The 11,550-nt window shown below is 36.6% G+C and overlaps 1 protein-coding gene across 4 annotated transcripts; it reads right to left on the reverse strand.

Moving 5' to 3' along the window:
• Window positions 1–1,978: 1,978 nt before the first annotated feature.
• Window positions 1,979–7,258, reverse strand: LOC141648266 (putative protein phosphatase 2C 28). Of its 4 annotated transcripts, none has more exons than XR_012545979.1 (6): window positions 6,825–7,222; window positions 5,763–6,202; window positions 4,978–5,345; window positions 4,126–4,362; window positions 3,047–3,470; window positions 1,979–2,150 (listed from the first exon to the last, which is right to left on the reverse strand). XR_012545979.1 is itself a non-coding variant. In XM_074456808.1 (5 exons), the coding sequence occupies exons 2-5, from the start codon at window positions 6,079–6,081 to the stop codon at window positions 3,225–3,227; spliced, it is 1,170 nt and encodes a 389-aa protein (XP_074312909.1). In that variant the 5' UTR covers window positions 6,082–6,202; window positions 6,825–7,258; the 3' UTR covers window positions 2,868–3,224. The 4 variants fall into 4 exon arrangements, 2 of the variants coding, with proteins under 2 accessions (XP_074312909.1, XP_074312907.1); XR_012545978.1 differs by having other exon boundaries at window positions 3,047–3,473; XM_074456808.1 differs by lacking the exon at window positions 1,979–2,150 and having other exon boundaries at window positions 2,868–3,470; window positions 6,825–7,258.
• Window positions 7,259–11,550: the final 4,292 nt, after the last annotated feature.

Here is an 11,550-nt window from a genome sequence, read left to right on the forward strand (position 1 = left end):
GCTGGTATGAGTTTTGGATAGGGTTAGGGTCAGAAAGAAACGGGTAATATTAACGTCGTTTACAAATGTTTATTTTTATATCGTAATCGTTAAGTAATTAATCATGTCGTAAAATTATGCAATAAAACCAACATAAGTACATTTTATTTCAATTTTTTGAAAGTTCAGATTATTTTTATCATTTTATATTATTTTTATTTGCTTTAATATGTTGGGAAATTAGCGCCAATTTCCCACGCGCAATTGAAGCCACAAGTAAACCGTAAACTTAAATAAATATAAGTAATAATAAGATGAAACAGTATTTAAAGTCGAACCCATGACAAAATCTTTCAAACCGGAAGTAAAACACACTAGCCAAATAGACTAGAATCCACAATAATAATAGTACCAGTACAACGTAACCGTCTCGAATTAAATGCTACTTCGGAACCCACAAGAATACTCCCTCCAATTCACCATATTCTTCCCTATTTCCTAAAACGGTTATTCAGGTTTTCTTCCCCTTTCTATTTTTGGTAACTTTTTACTCTTATTTTATTCATACCTCTCTCCTATTACTCCACCCACCCAACTCTTTTAATCCTATTTTATTCCTTACTTTAATATTTGTGGCCCACAATTCATTATTTAACTCTTAATTATTCATCCCTCTCTCCTATCACCAAACCCCACCCAACTTTTTATCAATATAATACTCCATTTCTTAATTCTTGTGCCCAAACTAAAGAGGAAGAAAATAGAGGATTGGAGGGAGTATAAGATAACAACCTCCATACCTCCGATAATATTAGTAAATACCACCAATATCACCCCTAGAGTAAGCGCATCTCGACAAAGGGGTCGAAGAATCTTCACGAACCTGTCTACCATCAGTTTCTTCTTGTTTCTTAGTAAGTTTCACGCTTTCCGCGCGCGATCTTGTTAGGAATTCAGTAGATCCCTCCATTTCTTTCTGTGTCATCACTTAAAGAGTCCTTATGCTAGTCTGGATCTCGGCATTGTCAGCATAATGTTTACAAAATTCCACCGTAAGGTCTTCGGATGTTAGGAAATTGTTTTTTTCAATGTTTGTAAAACCACGCCTTCTGGTGTTCACCTAGTGACTGGGCAAAGATATTGGATATCATATCAACGGGCACCCCTTAGCTTTCAACGACAGATGCTCATTATAGGACCGAATGTGCTAAAGTGGATCTTTAGTCCTTTTGAACTTGGGAATGTCAGTTAAATAAACTTATTCTGAACGAGAGCATAAGTTCGAGCATTCACATATGGATACTCTCCCCTTGAGAGAGTTTTAGTTGGTCTTCTTCAACTCACTCGTTTATCGCACAACCCACTCGTTTCATTCACGTATAACGGATAGATGGATGATCGCCTGACCGGTGATAAATTTTATGGATGACAGATAAGTCAGATGAAAATCAAAAGCATCAAATGGATACCGGAAGAAGGGTCACCCAACCCCAACTCGATCCATTATTATCCTTAGCCATAATGCAAAATACTCGTTCATTGTGAATTTGAGTACCCATGCAGGCGGGTGGGAGTTCTTGGGCCTAGGGCAGGGTTACCGGATTCACCATAAGTCATCCTAATATGTATAGTAGCATTCAAATCCGGCAATTGATGGACCCAAACCACTGCGACGATGAACAAAAAAAGGTCATGATTCACGACTCCATTATCGAGATGGGATGGGACTACCGCTAGTACCGTCCGAAAAAGCCGTGTTAAACTGAGTTAAGGTTGTTAGCATTGACTCATTGTAAGTTGTATAAGCCGTGTTAAACTGAGTTAAGGTTGTTAGGATTGACTCATTGTATGTTGTAACCCCTATAAGCCGTGTTCCGAGAAACTGTGTTAAACCATGTTAAGGTTGCTAGCAGGACTCATAATCTTCTCTATGACTCTACGGGCATTGTTTGCCACACGTTATCGATTTAGCAACAGAACGGATCTCGAGTCGATAGCGAGAGAGAAAGAGATCATAATCACCACAAATATCATGTCAACAACTTTCAAACCAAAACTTTCGTCCTGATGATACAAATAGTCTAAAACATAGCGTTCAATGAGATCCTTCGGCCCTGATTGCAAAATTTGATATCGGTGCAAACTGCAAACATTTCATGTAGCCGACAAACCTGAGATCATTTAGCCAACATGAGTGATGCAGTATGGTATGCACTCTAACACAACTCGTTTCCTCACTATGCAAAATATAGAATCAACCGCGGCTTCCTGAGGGAGATGGAATGATGGAGCATATAGAACCGTAAACTCTCCGTCTCTGATCGGAGAATATCAAAAGCATCGTTCGTACATATAAGAGAGGATGGATATACACAGCACTCATAGTCTGTTTTACACATTGGCCATCTTTAAGAAATATCAGACGGCATAATTCCAACCAAAATGTAACTGAACACACTGACACTGAGCTGATTTATGCAGATCAGCAAATACAATATTGATTGATAAAACACTCCTCGAAAAATCACAGATCCCATAATACACTACATAAGCGAACCTTACAAGTTCCAACCTTACACCGGAAGAGAGGCTATATTGATAAAAAAGACCTGGGCCTCCACCAGCAGTCCAGCACCGAGTTACTGAAACTCAGGAACATCATACTCACATAGAGAATGTGACTCGTATTACTTTAATACAATTTTCCATGTGGGTATGGTGGTACTGAGTACAATAGCAAAATGTGGCTCAAACGCATTCTCCAGATGAATATGCGCCTCAATCATATTCGCATATCCATAACGATAACCTGCTCCGGAGGAACACCTCACTTACAGTCTACTGTTTTCAGTTTTCCCTTGGCGGGTCATAAATGTAAAAGCTCAGTCTGGGATAGGGAAAGGGTTTTCAGATTATAAAGAATAAATAGCCAAAAAAGCATAGACTTTCCTTTCTTTTTACACTGAGCCTATGAAAACACTTGAAAATAAACAATAGAATTTAACAGATACTCCGAAGATTAAGAAGCAAAGGTAAGTGGAAAATCATAGCAACAAAAGATACTAACCATCACTTGAAGTTCGACATCCAGTTCACAGCGTTCTCTTCCAGGATAGTAACTTCAATCTCACTATCAGATTCCATGTTAAACGAGCTAACTGCATTTATCGCCTTACAGAAGATGCCACGTTATCTGAAGAACATATGGACATGCTGAAGGGGCCACAACCGAGGCAACTTGGGCCTCATGACGGAGCGAGAGTATTTGCTGGGAGTGTTACTCCAGCGCCTCGGATGGATACATTCGGAAACTTGGCCCCGCTGGAGGCTTGGCTTATGAGATTCGAGTCCAGGAACAAAACAATCACGGTAATATCGTCGTGGAAATGACGGCGGACACCACGATCTATTTTTTTCAAGTCTGAGTATCTCATTTCTCGCTTCTTAGCAGCTTCTTGAAGTGCGGTTTTCACCAACTTTTTGGCACTGCCCTGCTAAATAAGAGATTAAACATAAAAGCTTAAAAGCCAAATGAACCACAAACTCAACTACTTGCGTGACTTAAGCACAAAGAAACAAGATGAGCATATATACAGGACATGTGTCGAAAAAGCTGCCTCTTAAGTTTACACAAATACTCGCATAATGTGGCCCTACGCTAATATTACAGTAAAAGCATGCATTATCCCACCCATTTTTCGGTTAACATGATAGCTACCATAATTACCAAATGGGTTCTCTTAATGGGTGATTTTACAATATATCAAAGAAAAAAACCCTTACAGGAAACTTACCGCCAAGTTTATTGTAGTAATTAAAAAACGGACATGCAAGAATTAGGTCGGTGTTAACCATGGATTGTCAACATATTGACAATTTCAGTTCAAAACAGTAACGGTTCATGCGATATACATTTTCTTTTTTGGTGTGTGTGTTGGGGGTGGGGGTTGCAAATCAAGTTGTATGGAGTATGCCCTTCAGATTTATGATTACCACAAAAGCTTATACGAGACAATCTCCAACGAGACACCAACTCATTAGACCATAATTAAATGCGGTCTAAGAGAGATATGGGTGTGAGACCATTTCATACCCGACTCACTAAATCACTGTATGACAAATGTCCGGGCTATTAATGAATCTTACATTGCGTGGATTGTTTTGAACAATATCAACAGCTTCCTGGTTGCTAAGGTGCTCCCAAAGTCCATCAGAAGCAAATATTACAAATTGATCTTGTGGCTGCAGTTCTTGAATATAAATTGATGGCTCTGCACTCAAAATCGGTCTCCTGATTGGATCTCGAAGACGGAATTTGCTGTATAGAGGTTCTCGGTTGTACTCTGCTTTCTTTAGATAAAAATCGCCGATGGATCTTGAAACCTGGCAAGTGAACACTCTTTAGAACAGTGAATTTATTTCAAAGAAAGAATTGAACAAGTGCGATGGAGGCGACGTGGAAAATTTATTTTGTACAAGTTGAAGCATAGTTTTGTTAAACTTATAAACCATGCCATCCATAAATTTTCACTTTCACTTTCACTTCCACTTCCACTTCCTCCTCTGATTAGACCATCATAGTATAAGGTATATCTTTATTACATCAACACCGACTTCTCAAACTTCAACTACCTCGAATTAGGAACAAAATTTGAGTTCCTCTGATTCTGTCAGAGACATTTGAGGATACCATTCATGGTTAATAGCTTATTTTATTTGCCAATAAGTCTCTTAAACGACGGACTCATGTTATATCACATGAGAACTATCCATTTTACTACAAACCCTACCCAAATACCCATTGACACCAGTAACTCAAAGAATGACTGTTCCATTTAATTCTCATAAGAATGAGACCCGTGATAATATTACTACGAAGTACGAACCCTTCATTCTCATTTGAGAGTTTTGTGTCTATTATATAACATTAATAGGAGGTAACAGAAAAAAAAATAGCTTTTTGCAAAAAGAAAGTTCTATAATGGAGTGAAGTTTTACCTGTATAATACCCTTTACACGCCAAACATTATGCTTTAACACTACTATTTGTGGATCATCAGGATGACCGGCCCGTAGCTCCTGTCTCACTGCCTCTAAACATGCATTGTGCTCGGTTGAAAGCTGGACAGCAAGAATCTCATCAGTTGCCTTCACTAGTCTACCCATAACTGCACGAGAATCCCCAACGTTCGCGACATAGAGGGTCCCACTACATATCACTCCTAGCAAACAACATGAGCCAACTGCGGCAATTTGGGGTTTCACTGGCCATTGCTTGCTTACAACAGACAGAAATCCATCTTCTGTTGCTTGAACTGCCTTACGAATGACATCAGCAGATATGCACTGGTGTTCCGAAGCAAATCCTGCATGTTTACTCTTTGTTCAGAACTTTAGATGCTTCTGCTTAGCGGCAAATTAATAATCATTACTAAAACAAGTGACTCATTATTCTTACTAACTTAGAGCCAAAGACTTAATATTTTTGAGTTCTAGATTATAGTTAATAAAGCAAAAAGGCTCATTAAACAGTTGCCCTTCATTCCATTTTGAAGTAACAATCAATTGATACAATTCTCGATTCCACGTTCATAGTGGGTCATCCAAAAACAACCTCTACAAGTAGGGGTAACATTCCATTTTTTTAAGGCACCAACCTCCTTACTCCACCATTGGCGGGAGCGCGTATGAGGCACTGGGTTAATATGATTTACCATAAGAACAATTCTATAATGTAGTTTTATAAAGGACATTAAAGTTCAGAAGTAATTTCGAATACTTACTGCGTAGATGATTAAATAGATGATCATTGATAAACCGCGATGTCTCTGGTCCACCATGCCCATCATAGACGCCCACAAAAGTACCAAACGGACCAGAGTCAAAGGAAGTCAAGCTTCCTGACTCAAGCTGACTCTGATCCTCAAGTAAACTATTGGCTTGAACAACAGCCATTGAAAAGTCACCATTAACATGTTGCCCTGTATCCTTATACCATAAAAGTCCTTCTTGTCGCCCACTCGAATCAGAACCCGCGTGAATTGAAGGATCCGAAATCGGCCACAAACAGGCCTTCAGAAAATTCATGAACCCTGACAGCATACCTCATCTCAACCAAACCACCCTCCTAACTTCCCACATTGGATACCAAACAACATTTTCCAACCCAATAAAACTCAACTCTTCTTTGATCCAAGTATCCAACAGCTTTCGCAATTCACTACTGCACAATTTGCATTCACGGGAAAATCCACATCAACAACATAAACCTCAATTACAGGTTTACCCTAAGAACATGTACAGATCATCCATACAACAACAATAACATTACCCCAACGCCACAATGGCTTACGCAATATGCAGGATAAGGGGGTCAGATATACGCAGCCTTACCCTATGTTAGCAACACAAAGAGGTTGTTTCCGAGCTTAACAGATCATCCATACAACAACAACATTACCCCAATACCTCAGTGGCTCACGCAAATTGCGGGATAAGGGGGTCAGATATACACAGGCTTACCCTATGCTAGCAACACAAAGAGATTGTTTCCGAACCTAACAGATCATCCATACGATGAAAATATCCAAAAAATCATGTCTAATTCAATCACAACCCAATATAGAAAATAAGGACTTCAGTTCATCAACCCAGATATATTTCTACCTAAAAAGAACAGAAGCCCATGAAAACATCAACCAAATTTGACAATTTCTTTTTCAGAAAAAACCCATTTCATATCCACAACATCCAAACCCTAAAACAACTAAACCTAACAAATCATCTAAAACTATGAATATTATTCAACATAGACAAATAAATGAAGTAAAAGAACAACTTTTTACCTTATAATTATGGGATGGTTACAAAGATCCAGAGAAAAAGAACACAAAAATAAGCAACACTATTAGTTTTAACACACTCTTAGATCTAAAGATCCATCGAATCAACAAAAAGATCAAATTTTGATGGTGGGATTTTGATATTTAAATGAAAATTAGTGTTGTAATTAACAAAGATTCAACCTTTTTAGCACTTTTTTGTCAACTTTTTAGTTTAGTAGGAAGAAGAAGAAGATGATGATGCAAAGAATGAAAGTGGGATATAAACAGTATTCAATGGACTGAAATGAAGTAAGTTGGAATTGAATTGAATTGAATTGAATATAGAGAGAGAAGTAGTAATGGTGGAAGGAGGAGAAGGAGGAGGAAAGGGGAAAGGGGAAAGGGGAGGTGTTGGTTTTTAGAGTTTAGGCAGACAAAGGTCATTAAAAACCAACAATTGAGAGCTTCAAGCCAGCAAAGCATAGGACCAGATTTGGGCTCCACACCCCAACTTGATTCATCCAAGCCACCAAGCCCCAAGGTAAAACTAAGGCTCTGTTTGGTAAAATTAACTGAAAAGGTAGCTGAAACCTGAAAAGGTAGCTGAAAATTGAAAAGCTAATTGAAACCTGAAAAGCTAACTGATAAGGTAGCTGAAAATTAGGAACTGATAAGGTAGTTGATTATATAAAAAAAGTTTGGCAAACTAACTGAAAAGGTAACTGATTTTGATGAAATGACGTAAAAGGATATGATAATTATTTAATAGTATAAATATAAAGGGTAAAAACGGAAAATCAAACCAAATTAGGTACCTGAAATCTCAAATGCTACTCTAGGTAGCATTTCATTCCAGGTAGCTTATTTAGTTAAATAAGCTACTTGCCAAACGCCTACAAAAAAATAAGGTACCTGAAATTTTGGTCAAATAAGCTACTTTGACCAAATCAGGTACCTAAAATGCCTTGCCAAACGGAGCCTAAACCGCAAATTCTTATTTCAAACGACTACTTTTTGTCTGAAATTTTTTATGGACATATGTGACCATTTTATGGTTAAATTTAACCACAATGATATAGCACGTGTTATAGCTTATGATAACTTGTTTTTCAATAGGGGTCATACCTATTTATAAAATGGTTACAAAATCTTATCTTATTGCTTCTGTCTAAAGTAAGACCAACTGGAACTAAACAAGGTTCCTTGAAACGGTTTAACTTCATACGAGAAAAATATCGTCATTTTAAATTAAAAGTTATAATTAAAATTGCCTTTTAAATAATAAATTAATGATAGTTTTTTTATCATGAAATGTTCGTATTTATTAAAATGGTCATATTTATCGTAAAATGATCACATTTTAAGTGTCTTAATTTCAAAAGAAATTATCCGTCTAAAATGAGAATTTGTGACTAAATAAATTACTTAGCATTTTGTAAGTTTTTAGGGGTCCTTTGGTTCAACAAGTTGGAATGGAATGGAATGAAGTTTGAAAGTATGGTAGCATGAGGTTCTAAATTCATACTTGTCTAATCTTGTTTGATTCATCATACGTTATAGAAGGTTTAAAATGGAGTTTTAATCTAAAAGGGGAAGGTGGGTATGTGATTCCAAGGGGTTGGGGTGGAGTTAGAATCCATTGGGTATCTAACTCCATTCCAAATCGTCCCAACCAAACAATAGAATGGACTAAATCCATTCCATTCCAATATACCCAACCAAACACTCTCTTAGTTATCGATTGACTTTGTTGTGAACTGTCTGTGATTCAAAATCTTTAACAATATCTGTTTGATACGGGTGTAAAAGAGCTTTTAAGTTAAGATGATTTTAAATAAGAATTGGTGGTTATCCTATTAGTGAACGGCGTTTTTCGACAAAATCTAACCCTTTAAACTTGAGTTGTGATATTTTAGATATTTTCGAAATTAGTATGTGAGGTTTTTTTCGGGTTCAAATAAGCACACCGAACCGTCAACATTATAATTAGGGGTTGTTTGGTTGTCATAAGGGAAGATAAATTCACATGAACTCCAATTTCACATGAAATGGAAATTCATGTGAATTGCACAAAAAGTGTTTGGTTGACATATGGGTAATGAATTCATGTGAGAATTGCCACTTACCTAGGGGAGGGCTAAGTAAGTGACTTCCTCCATAATGGAGGAACTTAAATTCCATGAAAAGTTTCACTTCCCGTGATTTTGACAAGCAAACAAGTTCATAATATTACAACTCATGAGACTCTTACCACTTGAATTAACTCTTGCTCTATTAAATATGTGAATTTTGGGGTGTGTGAAATAGTAATTGAAACAAACATGTGCGTTGAATATGAAGCAAGTAGTACTTTTTCACCTAAATGATTTTTGTTTAAAAATTATGTCACTGTTTCTCAATTATTGATGTTTGTTTTTGGAAACAAATGTGAAACATTCACTTGGATGTAGAGTGTATGTACTAGAGATTTAATACACTAGTTTTTTTTTTTTTTTTTTTTTTTTTTTTCGGGTAAAAAGAGCAGTTAATATATTATACAACTAGTTGTATATACAACTTATTCAATGTAGTTGAACTTTGTTATAAAGTTATCGAGCTCTACTAACAAAATTATCGAGCTATGATACAAAGTTATTGAGCTTAACATAATAATTATTAAGCTCAATAACTTTGTAAAATAGCTCAATAACTTGTAAAATAGGTCAACAACTTTGTATAAGAGCTCGACAACTTTGAGGCAGTTGTACAATGCTACTATACAACTGGTTGTAGGATAGTATTTGTGTAAAAAGAGTTATATGGGTGACTTTATTGTTCACGGTGTTTAAATCCAAGTTATTAGTATCACATTTTATGAGTTAGAATTTTACCAACTAAACGAGTTGATATCCGCATAATCGATACACTAATAAGCCCGAGTGATTCAAAAATACGACCTATTTGATGGAACATTTGTTTCAATCATTAGATTGAGTCACTGAGATATTCAAAAAATTGACGGTTCCTTTATGGAAAATGAGATAGTAACACCGGGTGTTACCGAAACTCGGTAATACCCAGGGTATTTCAGTAAATTAGTAGCATTTTTTAGTTTATTTTTAAAAAAAATGAAATTTGAATATTTTAGTAAGTAAAGGGTAGTTTCGTAAAAATTGCAAGTATTTAACACCATACTTCTTCTAAATTAATTGAAAGCTTTCGGAATCGATTCAGAGTTCCATAAATTACGTTGATCAAGATTATTTTAATCTGTTCATTCGTTTATTAGATTAATCCACTATTCTTTTTCTATCGTAGGATTATAGTCTATTATTCATCTTCATTATTGTGCATCTTTTATAGTACAGATTTTGCTAAAAGGGAATTTAATGGTTGATTGCAAAGACTACTGCACCATTTGCATTTCTCCTCCTTCAATTTGATGACATTGCAAAAGCTTATCTTGTTAAATTCATCATCGTCAATTGATGAGATTAATCTCTTGTGGAAAAATCGAATTAAAATTACGAGTGTATCCATCAAAGTTTGGCGCAAAAGTTAAACCCCAATTTCAGTTTTAATTTTTTTTCTATTTTTTTATTAGGGTGTTATCGAAACTCGGTAACACCCGGTCTCGCCCTAGCACTTCCCTATATTTATTCACTTAATCTTAGGCTATCTTCTCTCCATTTATTAGTAATTGTTCAATTTTATTTATCTACGAGTATATATTGTCAAAAGACTGTGCTCCATAATTCATATACGTATTGTTCTTTGTTTGTTTTTTTGGTTCAAATAAGCGCACTATGTCGCGGATAAAAATCAAACCCCCAATTTTAAATTTGGGATAAAAAAGCTCTTATCATTTTAGCTAACTCTTGTTTTCATTTGTTCTCATTCATATGTATTCATTACGTATTGTTGAAGTGATATTTCTATTTCATTAACAAATTAAAGAACATACAGGGTACTTCTGAATTTAAAAATTATGTGGAATTTTAGTTACCCTTAAACGGATGGAAGAACAGTCGAACACTAAACTACGATAGAACAGCAACTCGGTAAGTATAGTATCTTGTACTTCGTAACTCGTAGGCCGACTATTATTCTACCTAAAAAATGTAGGACATGAATGTCAGTCACATTACTCACATATTTAGGCATGAAGTTAGTGTGACCAAATTGAAATTTTAATTTTATGACAGACGAAGGAGCTAGTATGTCCACATCACCACATGTCCGTAACCATTCGACTTATATAGGGATGGCAATGGACCGGATCTGGGTAGGGTCCTCTAGGATCCAGATCCATATCCGCCACACCAACATTGGATCCATATCCGACCCATATCCGGCGGATCTAAATTTTTCAGATCCATATCCAGATCCATTTTCAAATAAGTGGATCCATATCCAACCCATATCCACAGGGTCTGAAAAATTAGGATCCATATCCGACCCATCAGAGTCCGGATCCGCGGATCTGGGTAGGGTCCAGGATCCATTGCCATCTTTAACTTACAACTTGTGTACTGTGTTTGTGTAGTGTTAGTAGGGATGACAATGAACCGGATCTGGGTAGGGTCCGATAGGATCCAGATCCATATCCGCCACACCAACGTTGGATCCATATCCGACCCATATCCGGCGGATCCAAATTTTCCAGATCCATATCCAGATCCATTTTCAAATAAGTGGATCCATATCCAACCCATATCCACGGGGTCCGAAAAATTAGGATCCATATCCTACCCATCAGGGTCCGGAT

Source organism: Silene latifolia, chromosome 3 (genome assembly GCF_048544455.1).
Source record: "Silene latifolia isolate original U9 population chromosome 3, ASM4854445v1, whole genome shotgun sequence".
NCBI lineage: Eukaryota > Viridiplantae > Streptophyta > Magnoliopsida > Caryophyllales > Caryophyllaceae > Silene > Silene latifolia.